Below are 16,508 nucleotides of genomic sequence, written 5' to 3' on the forward strand. Positions count from 1 at the left end.
AAAGGCGCTCCAGCACCCTGCGCATCTCTGCAGACGGCGTTAGTGCAGCAGCTGGTACGCTGCAAATTCACACCCGAATTTCGCAGCAAGTTCCCCGTGCAGAAAAGCCACGTTGTCTGAGTAAAACTTTGAATGCTAAACCTCGAGCTGAGGACACCATTTATTGCCTTCAGCAAGCAGGAGGCCTGGGCAGAAAGAGCCCCATCCTGTGAAACCTGGAGTTAAAATCTTCCCCTTCCATATGGTTATTAAAAAAAAACCCAAACCAAACAAAAAACCCAACCCTCTTTCAAAAATTACACAAAACAAGGAGACATCAGGACAGCCAAAGGTCAAGCAGCCAGCACTCTACCAGGATGCCAAAGAATCATATTCAAATCAGTAAATATTTATTTAGGCCATGTCATACAGTTTAGTAAATACAATTACAAAGCGCCTACAGTGGTTTCTGATCTCCTGAGCATGTATTGGTCCCAGGGAAAGTTTCTGTCTTGACAAATGGACATTTTCCAGCAGAAGAATGATTCAATCAGAAGAGTCTTCTGAAACAAACTCATTCAACGAAACACAACAGGTACAGATAATCAAGTCTCAAAAAAAGACAGCTTGCTTCTCTCTACAGAAACAGCTGCAGAAAACCAGGCTGACAAAGCACACAACCCACCCACCCTTAAAAACTTTCAGGATTTAACATGCAGAAGGTCAAGACCAACCCAGCTAAAGAGGAAGCCCATAATTGCTGGAGGCATCAGCTCCCTCCAACACCACCACGTCTGTACCCAACACTTTCAGCTGTAGCTGCCCCCAGCACAGATTTAGGGTGACCCACCTCACCCAGAGGTGCACATCTCCACTCACTCCCTGGGCATTCGAGCTCTTTCCATATCAACCCAGCAGCACTAACAACAAAATTCCCCACGGAGTCAGAGAGATGGAGAGGAGAGAGTCATGCAAAGTTCCCAAAACTTATTTTTTCATCCTAAGTCCTTAGGAGGAAACACACCATTACCGAGGAGCTGCCTGCCCTGCATCCGAGCATTTTACATCCAGGTGACACCATCCCTATGCAAGGGGACAGGAGCCATCAGATCCCTTATCATTTCTACACAGGAGAAAGGGGGACCCGCTTGTGCTCGGTGCTCCTCCTGGCAAGCTCCCTGTGGCAGTGGAGCGAGCAGAGCGAGCGCTCAGCACCCTGCTCTGCTTCGTGCACGCCCAGCACCCCCTGCCTCTGCCTGCTCCCACAAACCTGGTAAGTAATATGCTGAAAAACACCTGAGACAGTTCAAAGAGAGATTTTTCAACAGACTGAAAGGCGCATTTGGTGAGAGCATCACATCAAAGAAGTCAAGAGGTCTTCCACCCCATGCACCGGACATACACGTTCATACAACTATCAAGAGCTAGAAGTCATCAAATGTCTGTATGTTGAAGTTAATTAACATGCCCATAGGGCAAAAAGGAAGAGGCCAAAAATTACCTTCAATCCAAAACTCAAATTTACTAAACCTGAAACTTCAACAGCCGTCAAAATCTTGATTTTCTACACCATGAGTCATTTAAAAAAAAAAAATCTCAGGGGAAAGAATAAGAAAGAAACATCTTAATTTAAAAAACAATAATAAAAACCTGGAGTAGGAGATGAAAAAAAGATATTCATCAGCAAAGCTTCTCCAAAGTGGGGTTGGATTTGATGGCACAGGCGGTTAAAAGGCAGCATTCTGGAAATAGCTGATTTGATTTGGCTGTCTTGCTGCTGAGAAAAAGAAAAAATAAATAAACCAGCTCGAGCATACATTTACTTCCTCTTCATTTCATTAATCCTACCCAGAGCCGTCGCTGATGTGAAGCCGTGTTTATTGCCAGCAATTCTGCTTCAGGGTGCGCTCTGCCCAGGTGAACTAGCACTTTGTGGGGCTGCTCTTAACTTTTCCCAGCTGTATTTTGCTGACGGTCCCGACCGTCCCCACCTGCTTCTGCAGATGGAGCAGCTGCAGCGGAAGGCAGGCACCTGGCTCGCCGCAGCCCTGCCCCGCGCTGGGGGGAGATCAGAGTTACAGCACCTCCTGCCCTACTTTGCTATTTGGATTATAAATGCTGCGTTCGTGGTTAATAACCTGCCCGCTTTGAGCTCAAGTAACCTGAAACACTGCACGCTGGGTTTTGAGTTCAGCACGACTCATTTACGTACAGATAACGACCACGGTCAGCTTTCCACTGACTGGCCACCAAAAAGAAACCTGAAGGTGTGGAAGGGATGAGTGACACATACACCACCGGTCCTACTCAGAGCTGTAGACCACCATCAGATGCCCCAACGATTGTACACTTACAACCAGTTGCACCCCTCACACAACAGCTTTGGGTTGCACCAACCCAACCGGGGCTGCTGGTGGGACTCAGGCCGGGCCAGGGCAGGCGCGAGTACGGCATGCCGCAGCTTCTCCAGCGTCGCTGCAGCTGAGCCCAGCCACCACGACGTGTTCCTGGCAGCCAGGCTCGCAGGATGCTCTGCTCAGTGTAGGGGAAGGCAGACCACGCGTGCTGTTAGCTGCTCATGTTTGACCTGATGCTCCAAGCTATAGCGTGAGTACTTTGAATTTTACTTCTCTGCAGATCTAGAAAACTAGATGACAAATACATATCCTCTAGGGAACGTCATTATGAGCAGAGCGAGAGAAGTACTAAAACCGTTTCCTGAGGGATTTTTACAGCAGCCATTTCAAATAACACCTCTCTTCAAGTTAATACTGCAGTCTGAGCAGGCTTCTAGTCCAAGAGTTCATTCTTCTTCTTGGAGACTTCTTACAAGAAAATAGCAGTGTAATACATCTACCTGATTAGCAGTGCTGCTTCAGCATTTCTTTTCACTATTTTCCTGCAAGTCCTTGTTCAGTGATGACAATATTTATATTAGGAACACGAGAATATGCAACTATGTGACTACAAACTGTAGAGACAGATAGTGCACTTAAAAAAAACCAAACAAAACCACTTCCCAATAGGCTCCAAACGTCTGGACACTACAGCATCAGTAAAAGAAGCTGTCTGTTAGTTAGTAATGATTTTCAGGTGACTCGAACCTAATTCAGAATCACAGTCATACGGGAAAAAAACAAATCCATGAGATGTAATAAACTGTTGGAAGAAAGATAATTTGAGGACAAAAATTAGATCTTGCAAAGCCAAACTGACAGGAATTAGTTCAAGAAAGCCTGCAGGGTCAACTTGTATTGACTATAGAAGATCCTTGTACAAATTAAAAGGTCTTCCCGCCTGCTTGTTTCAGCATATGGAAAAGCTGCAAATTCTCCCCCTGAGGTTCGCACCAACGACAGAGGCTGTTTAACGCCAGAAGGAGTCTCGGAGATGGGATGTTTGAATGATAAGAAGTGCTGGAAGTGCAGCCCACTATAATTCTTCCATGTGTTCAAGGGCCAAGGCCAATCAAACCAACATTTGTAAAAGCTCCTCTTGGGCCCTGTTTCCAAGCTCCTGCATCCCTGTGTCTCCTGGGTACTTAGCCTCCCACTTGCCTCGGCCGTTTCACAGTACATCTCTGCAGGCACGAGAAGTTTACTATGAAAATGGAGCGTGGCTGTCCTCTTGACCCATGCAGAACAGCTAATCCCAGAGGGATAATCCTGCTTTAATGAGGAAACAATAGGACCTTTGATAAAGCATATAAATTTTATAAAAGCCCTACTAAAACATTCCTTAGTCTCTGGGACTGAACGACGGACCTCTAAAATGAATTTTGTATGCGCCTGACTCAAGCTGTGTAACGTAACACGAGGCGGGGAGAGCAGACTGCTCTTTCTTGTTTGCAAGACACCGTAAAATCTGTAACGGCACTGGAGGGAAATTTCCCATGCCTATTGACATCTGCGTGCCACCCCTTCAACAAAATGCCTCATCCTCTGCCTGGTGGAGGAGCCAGAAGACACCACAATCTCCAGCTCATCCAACTCCATCTCTCCAACTCACAGCACACCTCCTGCATGCCAAAAATGGGACCAACCGTGGCAGAGCTGACCTGTCCCCAAGAAAGTGGGCCAAACCCACCAGCTGATTTCATACAGACCAACAAACAGCTGTGAGACAGCAGGAACTTCGTCAAAGCCAACCTGGGCTGCAGTTGAGCTGGTGACCTCCAAGCTGAACCTTCAAGCCTCTGCAAAACTGAGAATCAGTCCTAGATTTTGCATTAAAAACAAACATTAGGTTTGAAAACAATTCCTCATTACAACCTAGATGTAGAAATCCACTTTATGCTCATTGTACAGAAATCCTCAGACACTCTTTTTTGACCTCATGAGACCTTGCTCCAGCACCAGAGAAGAACCCAATGAATTGACATTTCAACACTTTCTTTTACCCGCAAGTATAAACACGCAACTGCTGAGAAAAAACAGTGATGCTCTGACCTGACACAACCAGTCGCGTCGAGGGATAATTCCTGCGCTGTATCAGTGACTGGAATTACCAGAGCTTTGCCAACAGCTTAATGAGATGGAAACTCACGCTCCCACTGCCAGAATTTGTTTGTCGGGGTATAAACTATTTGGATGCCCTGAATATTTTGCTTCTGTGTTATAAAACAGGTGTGACGAGGTGTATCTCCATTCACAGAGCCACTGCTCGGAGAAGCACAGCCATTTGGACAGTACCGTCGGTGATGGATTTAAATTCCTGGCGCGCTGTAGGTACGCAGGCAGATCTGTCCGTTGGCTCATCCTCACCTCGGTTGTTCCTGCTGATCTACAGACTCACCCCATGTTGGAGAAGCAGAGTCAGCAGAGAGAAGGCTACTGCACATGGTCACCTGAACAAGCCCACGCATGCCACCGCTTCTCGTCCCATCCGGGTTTTTTTTGCTTTTCTTTGGGGCTATCTGGAGAACCAGCATCGCCCTGGCCTTCAGACCGGGAGGACCAGCAACGGCTGTAGAAATCCTGCACAAAGGAGCGGAAAAAGCAAGTTGCTGTAAAATTCTGCCGAGGGAGGCTTCTTGCAGGGCAGAGCGGGGTGGCTGGTGCGTTTGGGGAGGCACCTTGGTACCGCTGCAGCCCAGCGGCACAGCGCGGGGAAGTGCCCCTCCGGCGACTGTTCCTAACAGGGCTCACTCACAGGTCACTGAGCAGAGGAAATACTCCTGAAATAACATCGGGCTTTCACAGAATGGGGCTTTCAGAGCCTGGATGGTGGCTGGGTCATGTCTGCCCAGAGTCCACCTGAAGCAGGACCAGCTCCGTGCAGTGCTGCCAGGTTCTCCAGGGCTTCCTGGGCCACCTTACACCACCAAGAGCACCGGCAGGACAGTAAAAGCACAGTGCTAGTGGGAACTGAGGCAATCCTTATCGACACACGCAAAAGGGAAAGCAGAGATCGTACACCAACCGAACTATTGTGCACAGTACCTGTGAGACCGAAGGCAAGAATTTCTGCACGGACCAGACCCTGGTCTCTGACCATCAGAAAAGTCATCAGTACTGACAGAGGGTCAAGGAAAACAGGACATGTGGTAAACGATGTTCAGGAGTAGTGACTGAGTCTACAAATGTTATTTTTGTGAGCACACTTTACCATAAAAATATAACAAATTTCATTCCATTAACTTTATATCAAACTTCGCTTTCTTAATTAGAGGTACAGGGCTCAAGGGAAACTGCTGTAATTTTTAAACGGAAAATAAAACCTGATGAAAGTGGTAGCTGCAGTGACTGAAGACTTAACATTTAAATAAAACCAGTAGCAGGCAAATCAAGAAACATCTAAATATTACCTGCCCAACAATTTGTGTGCACACTTCAACAACTATCAAGTTGTTTACCCATTCACGTGCACAAAGAGGTTTTATTTTTCCTCTTGCTAAAATCAATACTACACAGTGCAAAATAAGGTTTGTTCAATGAGACAAGTATATTCAAGAAGAAAAAGGACGGACAAGTGCCTGTGAACATTTCTGGAGTACCGCAGTGCAAAACCAGTGCAAGGCCAAGCGGGGGCTGTTAGATATGGGCAGCAGGGATGGCAATGCTAAAATCAAAGCGGGCGCAGGTTGCCTCCGCTGCTCCCTTTGCAAGGTCCTCATCCACAGGCTTTCCAAAAGAGGGGTATCTGCTGCTGTCCAAGATTTTTCCTAAGAAGATTCCATCAAATTAACTTCTAGGTGCTCAGCATACCTAGATACAGAGGACAGACCACACTTTCAGAGAAAAAATCGTCCCCCGGGGGAAAAAAAGGCACCAACCAGTATATTTTGAAATGTGGAGACTCGCATGGACTAAGAGCTGCAATGTGGAGCCAGAGCTTTTGCAGCAGAGGAGTAAATGAACAGTAGTAAACGGATGCAGACGACTCACCAAAATTTCAATTTTGCATGACGCCCACTTGCGGTCCCTGTTACCCCATGGTCAGATTCACAAGCTCCATGAACAAGCCACTGCCTGCATCTAAATTCTCACCCCTCCTTTCTGCATACACCTTTATAGCTGAGAGGTGGCTTGGCTGGAGAAATGGATGCACGGATGACAACAGAGACCAGGTTAAGGATCTGTTCCTGCCTCTGTGCTTCTCCATCCCACAGCCCTGAATGGTTTCATCTCCACGAAGGTCCCTGGGATGCTCTCTCAGATCTGCTAAACTAGTTTGCTTCGTGGTTGCCACAAATTTGCTGTTTGTTTGGGTTTTTTTTTTCTGGAAACCATCCTCCAGATTGCTGCCTTTTCTCTCTACCCCTAAGCAGATCTCCTGGAAAAATTCGGTCCTGGGAAGCAGACAGCTCCGCGATGAGGACATCAAGTTTAATACAACTTCCATCTATGAAGAGGGAGGAAGAAGAGAGTAGAGAATGCACAGAAAGCTAGAAACCTGGATGCATCAGCTTGTACGTGCACCCAACTGTGGCACAAGCCTGCTACAGCCTCAAGTACGTGCCCAGGCTCATACAGGAGGTAGGTGTTCAGGCTGACACAAGCGATCTCAAGCTAGGCTTGAAGGTTTTTCAGTGCTGCCTGATCTGCGATGGTTTAGGCATGGGAATGCATCTCTGAAAGAACATTCCTGAAGACGACAGAGTTTCTCAGCACAACGTAAAGTACGGCTTGTATCGTTACTCACCACGGGAAGGTGATCCATTAACATCTGTAGTGTGAAGAGGGAAGCAAACAGCAGAAGGAAAGCAAAGCACTAGAAAGAATTTCTGGCTAGAATTTGCTGCTTTAAATTTTCCTGTGAACACGGGCTGTGTGCTGCAGAATGCCACGCTCGCATTGCGAAAGCAAAATGGGCACAAGGCTTCCATCCAACTTGGATTTAATGGCAGAGAAGATAGATCCGCTCGTTGAGAAAAATCCCAATTGTTGATTTCTATTTTGTCTGGCGATGGAGCACAGTATTCCTCCTTCCTTCCTGCCAAAAGTGGTGGAAGTACGATGTACTTCAAAGCAATTACAGGAGCTCATCCCAGAAATGGATGCATTTCAAACTAAGCAGGAGGTGCAGGAGTGGGGAGTGGCTCCCTGATGAATGTTTAACCTGCCTTCAGACCTCGAGATAAGAAGATGTTCTCCAAAACAAACCATTGCTGTTTGCTTCCAATACCTGTCCAATTTGTCTCCCTTTTGCCTGCCTAACCCTGCTAGCACCTCCATGCTATGGCTGGCAAATCCAGGGCAGCACGGCCCCAGCGTGGCAGCCGCTGGCAGGAGCTGCCTTCCTACAAAGATGCTCAGCTTGAGCCAGGCTTTTTTTTGTTGAACTGATGTCTCTCTGACTCCTCAGAAAAACAGGCTAACATTTGGCCGTGCCAACCCTGTACCCTCCTAAATACACAGCCTGGGTTTTGCCGTACGCCTGGAAGTGTTCCGTATTCTGATTATGGGTAGAACAGCCACAATTATCCAAATAAAACTATTACTATATTGGGCCTTAGATCATAAATAGAACTTAATGGATTTTATTACATCCCAGGAAGCAAGAGCTACAGAAGGAAAAGTATTGCTAAGAATGCATTGCTACGACCTATCAATTTCTTCTAAACACTCAGCACTTAAGAAATACCCAAAGAAACATACTGCTCCCACAGCATAACTATTTCAAATTCCCCTCTGAGCTCTTCCCTTTCAGCCAACTCGCATGGTACGTTTTAGCAGCTGAAAATTAAAGGGTCACAATATTGAGCCTTCAGGTATCAAGTTCACAATGGAAACAGCAGCTGACACAGAAAGGGCGCCGCTGAGCACGGCGGTAATAATTCTGTTGCCTCAGAGCTGGAAGCGGCTCCCTAACACAAAGTTTGTTATTTAACTCAGCGAGAAATGAAAGAAAATGCCACAGCCGTGGATTTATGCCTTACACAGCCTCTTTCAAATCATACTCCAAAACCGGAGCCACGCAGTGGGAGTCTTTAACTCCGGCTGCAGCATCCTCTTTAATCCAAGTAACTCCCTATCAAGTGCTGGTGAACGCAGTGATGGTGATGGCCTAAGTGAGGGCTGCTTGTCCTTCAAGCCCATGCAAGCCCTTCTGCTGCAGCCCAACCTCCAGAAACCTCCACGGGAGCGAAACGCAACTAGATGCCTGGGATCCAACAGCAACCAACGACAAATCTGGGATGTCTGACAGCCACCGACCTCACGGAGAAGGGCAGGAACAAGGAGGGCTTCTGCAGGGCCATGGGAAGCCAGCCAGATATGCCTGCTGCCCGTTTGCCCCTCCTCACATCATCCAGGAAAAGCCATCTTGCCACCCCCGGGGACTCCCCACCTGGCCCTGCTCCACGGTGACAGCCCAGGCCTGCTGTTATCTCCCAAACAGATGCATTTATTCTCTTGAGAGCCTCCCACGTCTTATCTAGCTGGCAGTTTCCAAACGTCGATCGCCAAGTCCAGCTAAAACCACTTTAAGCTCTTTTAGGCAACTATTCCTGAAAGCGTTTCGGCTGGGGAGCGAGGAAGGCAGAACGGCAGCCCCGCGGCAGGGTCCCCCCCCTCGCCGTCCTGCCGGGATGGGTATGGAAAGCACCCCCTGCACCCCGCTCCGGTGCCGCTGTAAACAGAACCTGGCACGGGAATGGATGTACAGTTTACAAAGATCCCTTGCTTCAAGCAAATTTGCCTCTCAACACATGGCCAAACTCTCACGCAATAAATTAACTATTTGGCAACCACCGAACTAGCGCTGGAGCCAAACCAATTAGGGTTTAATGTGATCCCAATTTCCTATTTCTGAGACGGGGGTCGGGGAGTAGGGGGAGAGAAGGGGGAAGAGGAGGGAGGGAGAGAGAAGTAAATCCCCTCCTGGTTTATAAATCCTTGCCAATCATCCCAGATAAACCTGTCACCCACAGCTCTAAATCTGTATTTGCACTCGCGTGCTCCAAGGGACGCTATGGGAAAAGGCGCATTGGACACAGCCAGCCTGACTCCCGACATGTGTTTTCCATACTTGGGAAATTCAATCATTTAAAAAATATTTACCAAGCTTTGTCTTTAATTAGAAAAACATGACGACGGATAAGGCGAGTTATTGTTTCTAAGCTAGAAATGTCAGAGATCCTAATGATGTCAGAAGATAAACCCCATTACCGGTCCACGTACACACTGCCAGGGCGGCAAATGTTTCGAAGGTTTTTTTCATCTCCGCTCAAAGTTCAGTGCTTTACAGTCAAAATTCATCAGTGGCTTCTTGGCCCCCACCATACTTCATCAGGGAGGAGGAGGAGGGAAGACTTCTGCCTGCAGATCTGCTAGACGGGGTGTTTTAATGCAAAAGAGCTTGCACAGTGGGGGAGGAACATGGGAGCCATTTGACTTCTTTGTGTTTTAACATCCTGACTACAGTACCCCCCCTGCACATGCAATTACCTGCCATCACCTAAGATAAGCAAATTAATCTCATCCACACCTGGAAATGCCGCAGGCTGAGATATCCCCATCCTTTAAAAAAGTGTTAAATTAAGTTTCTGCTTAACCAAGACCCACCGAAATGTTTGCTCCCAAGAATATAGCCACAAAATATTGTATCCCACAACACTCACATAAGAAAAGAAAGCTGACTGTGCTCCAAGCACACAACCATGAGTGGCTGCCTGCCCAGGACCACGTGCGACCATACAGATGTACCCCACGCTACAGCCCCTCTTCCATCTCCGTTCGTTCAAGCACCTCCAGCCAGATGCAAAGAGACTCCTCAGGCAGGATGCACAACAACTTAGAAGTATAAAGCAAATATTTGTTGGCTAACAGGCACAAAAGATAGCCGGGATGTAATGAGTTATTAGGCTAAGCATTTGTGTGCTCACCGCTCCTGATAAGGCATCTGAAGAGCCTTTGCCGGCCAGGCGGGTGTCAGGGAGGGTCCCTGGATCGGCTCCCCAGTGCTGCCAAGCTGCTGTCTGCCACCAGCCCAGTCCCACCAGTGCCGGCGACTGCTCGCCCCAACTGTCCCTCGCCACTCCCTGGCCAGACCAGCCTACTCCCACGTACACCAACCACGTACAGCCTCCCTGTTTTCTTTCCTTTAGGATTTTATACCTCCTTCTCCTCCTCCTGTTGCCTCCTGTCAGAAATGGCGTGATAAAATGCATACAAAAGCCAGGTGGGAGCATCCCAGGTGATATATTTGGAGGAACTTGCTGCTACAGCAACTAGGTACACTATTAGGAAGTGACAGACCAACTCCCAAGAGATCACGAGGACTAAAAAATAAGGATGTATTTAGTTCAGGGAGAAGCTGGTATTGATGCTAACAAACTGGTGTGTCTATCGAGTCCACTCGGAGAAAAGCAGCAGTAATTCTGCAAGCATTCACTAAGTATTCATCCGATTATTTTCTGACATCCACAGAAAAAAATGGCTAATGCTACACTTTCCATTCAAAACCATACCTGTAATGAGAGAATTCTGTAATATTTCAAAAAGCTTCAAAGTGACATCTATGGACCCAAAGTCAAGACAACAGCATGCCATTTATCTTCTGAAAATATCCCTGCAACCCAAGGTTGAGGGTTATTATCAACTAGTCTCTTAAATATCAACATAAATCTACACTGGAGAAAATCCATGCCTGAATAGTCTGATCCTTTAAATTATACCAAGACTGCAAAACACATCGTCAAGGAAAACATATGTGCAGATTTTGACCTCAAAAGTCCAACTGCCAGATAAGTTACTATTAGAAGAACATGAAATGGAGTAAAGAATGTTTTAGCTGAGCTCAAAGGTCAGGGTTGATGAACCTGGAGTGCACAAATACAGCCAAAACGATGTCCATGACACCTTCGTAGCCAAATCAAACATGGGTGTGTGCACACATGTGGGATGCACCACGAAGGGATGAGAAGGTGACAGGGACACAGGTGAAATTTTCTGACCCAGACACTGGCTGGACAAGTGCCTTCAGGAAGGTGGCTTTCAGTCTGGAAGAGTTCCAGGTAAATCGCCTGTCTGGGTGGAAGCACTGTCTCTGGGACTTTCTACATCAGAGGGGGAGAGACAGATTCACTTCTCACCTTCGTGAGTTTTACAGCCACCTCCTTCTTCTGAAGTCAGAGAGTTTACCTCTGATTCTTGCCAGCAAAAGGGAAACCTGAGCACTCCTCCTCCCCTCTCCAGTGGTTTATGGCAACATCTTGAGGTAGCTGTGAAGCCTTGGCAGCTCAGGCCAATGGAAACCGCACTCAGTTCACTATTCCACTCCAGTCCTGCTTTTAAAAGAGTCAACTACATGAGCTCTACCTGAAGTACATGCTCTTTTCTATCCTCAGAGAAGCTGCAAATCAAAAAAACCCTTTTCTTTTCTCTGACTGCTTTAAAAAGTCAGTTTATTTCACTCTCCCGAACACTGGTGCAAGGGAAGAGTAACACATTAAGCTTTTTATTTTACAGCATATGAAAATCAAGACTAAGTCCCTGAAAGATCCATTTTAATTTCTGCTCATTGGAAATACTCATGTAAGAAAAGCATGTTCATGAGAGTCAGTATGTGCCTTAAACTAATATGGAACATCCCAAAGTTTCAAAGCAGTGCCACATTTCTTCTTTCTTTCCAGATGATTCGTTTCACACTGAGCACTGAACCATTTCTCTGTAATACATACCCAAAGAAATCAAGCAACCTCCTGACATTGCCAGTAACTGTATTTATAACACAGCAGAAATCACTGGGCTGATAACCAAGGCAATGCATATAATTTGTGCTTATAAAAATTATGAGTCTACAGCTGATTATTCACTTTCTTGAGACCAAAGATAAAATCCAACAGTGTTCTGGGGCAGACACTACGCCCAAGAACTAAGTGATGTCTTCTGCCAGCATTCAGCCTGTTCAATAACTGGCACTAACAGGACATCGTTACCCGCTCTATCTATAAAGCTGCCGAAGGCTGTAACACATATTTATGTGCTTATCCTTATAAAACAGCTGTATGGCTCACCAGGGTTATCATTAGCACTTCACCAATGGATGCTGAGCCACAGGTATATTAAAGATGCATAAGAAATGATGCTTTAGCTGCCGCCGAGTCATCCGAAGCATCCCCTTCGGAGGTGTCACCCTCTCTTGCCAGGGGCTACAGCCTTGCTGCACCTGCTGGCATAAGGGCAGCGCAATCGCTTCCTGACTCGGTTCTATCAACGGGACCCAGATGAAAAGCCCTAATCTCAGACATGGTTTAATATTGCAAAACTGAGCGGCTACATATACATTTATACGTTCCTGCCACGATCCAGAAAAACATTCAAACAACTTGCCGAAGGTTGCAGAAAGTGTCACAGCTGAGAGAGGAACTGGTTTCACATACCCACCCCGAAGCTATGGCTTTAGGCACAATATCGCTGTCTTCCTTAGCTTCAGTTATTTTTAAGGAGGATTTCAAAGGCTTGTCTCTCCTCCAGTGCTCAGTCTAAGAGAAACAGGGAATCTCACCAGTCTCTGCATACACCATCAAGCTGCACCATGAGCAGACACACTGGGTGGGATTTGTTTCATCTAACTTCTTGTTGCCAAAGCCTAAGCCAGCTATCCTGGATGCCCCTTGCAGTCAATGAAAAGGCTCAGGCACCTCCAGCACGTAATTTATCTCATCCAGAGAGAGGTGTCCAAGACTGGTGAGATGAATCACCCTCAGAAGCGCCTGTTTCTCTGCTGCGACTGCAAAGGGAGCTTGGAGAAAGGAGATAAGGCACAGAGGGCTGACTTCTGGACAGTGAGGTTAAAGCAGATGATCTTACCCGAGCTCCTCCTGTGGGGCCTTTTCTTCAAGGCAGACAAAATGAAGAGCCCTCCCCGGCAGCGAGGTTAGGAGCCTGTCCACCAGGTACCAGTGTTCTGCAAACCCACGTGGATGTTAACACGGCCTGCGCACCGCTGTGCCCTCCTCCCGCCGCAGCTGCCTGGGCCACTGGCTGTTTCAAGTCTGCATGCTTTGACAGATTAATACTTGTAACTGCCCTAAGGGATAACAACCTCACTCCGAACATCTCCATACATTTTGCACTAAGCAGCACAATAAAGTATTTACCCACCCTCTGCAATTTCTGTCACTTGGTAATTCCTTCTCCATATCAGGAACGCAGCTTTCAAGGTGGTTTCCACATTAGTGTCAGCATCTATCTTTACATTGCTTCCCTATGAGCAATCACACTTCATTTTAAAATTCCCTCATTTCCTCTGAGCTTTGGGATGTGCTTTTAACTGCTTTTCTCCCTTCACTGAACTATGACTTATCAACAGAGTCGCCTCGAGGCTGTGATCCAGCCCGTGCGTAAATGGCCCATCCAGGCTGTCAGCCTGGACATCCGTTACCCACGGACATCGCGGCTCCATCCGGCACCTCGCTCCTCAGCCCGGGACGGCTCACAGTCCATTCCCGCCTGTGGATAAACAAATGCTGTGCACACAAGCAGATGAGAAAAATGATCAGGAGGTTAATATGGTGAGAGGCACAGGCTAACCATCTACCCTGCTCCTTGGCGGCAGCAGCAACACGCTTCCCTGCTCTCCTGCCGACCTCATCGCTTTCAGAGAGAGTGCAACTCTTCTGGAAACAAACCTCCTGTTTTGAGAAATTCAGGAAAACAGAGCTCCAGTTATTCACCTTCCCAACCCCACGTAGTGGAGGATGCTGCAACAGACAGGCTTCACGTACACACACACACACACACGCGCCCGCTCGCTGCCCATCTGAGTGCACGTTATGGGTCTGGCCACTGCCAAACCCACCGGCCTGCTCCTGGCCAAGCGACGGGGTGACCCGGGGGGCTGCAGGGAGCAGCCCTGCCGCTGCCCACCCTGCCCTGCGCCGGCGCTGGGTCACAAAACCCCATCCAGCCTGGAAATTAAACATAAACCCAGCGGGCCGTCCCGCGGGGCTGCTGCTGGGCTAGTTTTGCAGGTGGGGGTCCCTAAGGCCGCTCCTGGCCCAGCTGGCCGACACTTTGAGGGCAATGAACCGCATGCTGAGAAATATACACTAACCAAACATGTACATTACACATTTTTATAGATAAACGTGTGCAGCTGGAAGAGCCGAGCAGGGCGCCGCACCCCTCCCTGCACCCCCCGGCCGGGCAGTGCAGGCCCCGGGGTGGCTGAGCCCGGCGGCGGGGCCGGCACCAGCGCTGCCCCCCGCTCCCCCCACCGGCCGCGCCGCCCCTCGCCGCCCGAGGCCCGGCCAGGCCGAGGCGTCCCCGCCGCCGCCGCCGCCGCCGCCCGGCCCCGCTAGGCCCTTCGCCCCCGTCCGAGCGGCGCCGAGCGGGTCGGCGCCTCCCCCCCCGCGCCGCGGCTCTTACACTGGCAGCCGCCCGGGATCCCCACCATCGCCCGGCTCCTCGGCGCCTCCTCCCGCTCCCCGCCGTGGCCCCACCGGCCCGGCCCGGCCCGGCCCTTCGCCGTGACGCTACCGGGGGCGCGGCCTACCCGGCCCGCCCCGGCAAGGCCGCGGGAGACCCGGCCTGCTGCTGGTTAGCGGAGCAGGAAGCCGGTGTTTGGTCAGAGGCGACGCTTTATATATTAATTTAATTATGAATTTTAGCCTAATTGTGGCGTATGGCGTCCCCAAAACCATCTCGCCTTCTTCCCCCGCTCTGCACTGAGGCCTCACTACTAACCCAGAGATGTTACAATACCTTCGTGCCGCAGCCCAGCACCGGGGCCTCAGGTATTGTAACCAAAGCGTTTGAGCTGCCTCCTGGCACTTCCCACAGCCCAACTGCAGCCCCATGCCTCAAGGGGCAGGTTTCAATTGAGGTGGCCAGGTTGGCATGGAGGGACACCAGGTCCTGGAGATGATGTTTCAAGAGTTGGCAGGACAAGCGGGATGAAGAATGGTGGGGTGGTTGGGTTGGAAGGGACCTTTGGAGATCATCTAGTCCAACTCCAGGGACATCTTGCACTAGATGAGGTTGCTCAAAGCCTCAACCAACCTTCATGCCCCAATAATGGGGCATCCACAACTTCTCGGGCAACCGGTGTCTCACCACCTTCATCGTAAAAACCTTCTTCCTTATATCCGATCTCAAGTGACCCTCTTTCTGTTTAAAACCACTGCCCCTTGTTCTGACACTACGAGCCTTGGTAAAAAGTCTCTCCCCATCTTTCTTATAAGCCTTTATCTGTTGAAAGGCTGCAATAAGGAAGAATGGGGCTCTTCCCAAGGACCAGCTAACTCCATGGGTCCTTCTTCTGTGGAAAGGGGGGGACCTGAAAAGCCTTGCTACAAGCTCTCATGGTTAGGTGTGACTTTGTTGGCCAGGGAGCTTTGTGTGTCAGGAGATCTCCCATGGACTGCTGCCTTTCCTCAAAAGCCCCAGGGAATCTGGCCACAGGAAAACACATTTAGATTTACATGGAAAAAAACCCCAGAAGTTAAGTCAAATATCCACATCAGAGCTGAGACGTGAGTGTTTTGACTGATAAAGTCCAAAGCTTGAGTGCCATTTAGCTCTGGTAGGTACCTCAAAGCCCAGAAATGCCGGAGTTTGTGATCATGAGAGCTTCACCGAGAGCCTGAGAGTCCTGCCTGGGGTTTGTTGAGGCTGCAGCCTCGTGCTGAAGTCCAACTGGCATCCGAAAACTAAGCACAACCCTGCTCCCATCCTGGAGGGATTTGCCATGATAGGTGTTCTCTAGGGAAACTGCAAGTCGGCCAGCTGGGTCAGGGACTTCCCGAAAGACTTGGCAGTAGCTGTAGGAGGAAGATTATGTGTCTGCAAACTGGGTTATAGCCGGGGTTTCTGTTCCCAGCAATAAAACATATATGTGGTCCTGGAAGCAGGGCCAGGACCCAGTCTCCTGTCCTAGGTAGATGTCCTCATCACCAGTTAGCAAGTCATGCTGGTATCAGTGTGGCTCTTGATGCCCTGCTATCTCTTGGCTCAGGCTTGGCAGAGCTCATCACCAGTGAAGGAGAGCTCTTGGGATGGAGCAGGAGATCCAAACGGGCTGCCCTAAGGCACTATCCATCCCCTCAAGTCGCTGCCTGTATAATCAAGGCAGTAAGAAAG

General features: G+C 48.8%; 1 protein-coding gene across 3 annotated transcripts in view; it reads right to left on the reverse strand.

Annotated features, from left to right (window-relative positions):
* The window catches only part of CBFA2T2 (CBFA2/RUNX1 partner transcriptional co-repressor 2), a 64,703-nt gene extending 49,854 nt beyond the window's left edge, over positions 1-14,849 (reverse strand). For 2 of the 3 annotated variants that reach the window (XM_050907234.1, XM_050907236.1), the window contains exon 1: positions 1,630-1,717. In XM_050907234.1, the coding sequence (XP_050763191.1) occupies positions 1,630-1,660 (31 nt within the window). In that variant the 5' untranslated portion in view covers positions 1,661-1,717. Of the gene's footprint in view, positions 1-1,629; positions 1,718-14,795 lie in introns of those variants that run through there. The other variant, XM_050907235.1, reaches the window with a different exon arrangement.
* Positions 14,850-16,508: the final 1,659 nt, after the last annotated feature.

Source organism: Gymnogyps californianus, chromosome 17 (genome assembly GCF_018139145.2).
Source record: "Gymnogyps californianus isolate 813 chromosome 17, ASM1813914v2, whole genome shotgun sequence".
NCBI classification, from domain to species: Eukaryota; Metazoa; Chordata; class Aves; order Accipitriformes; family Cathartidae; genus Gymnogyps; species Gymnogyps californianus.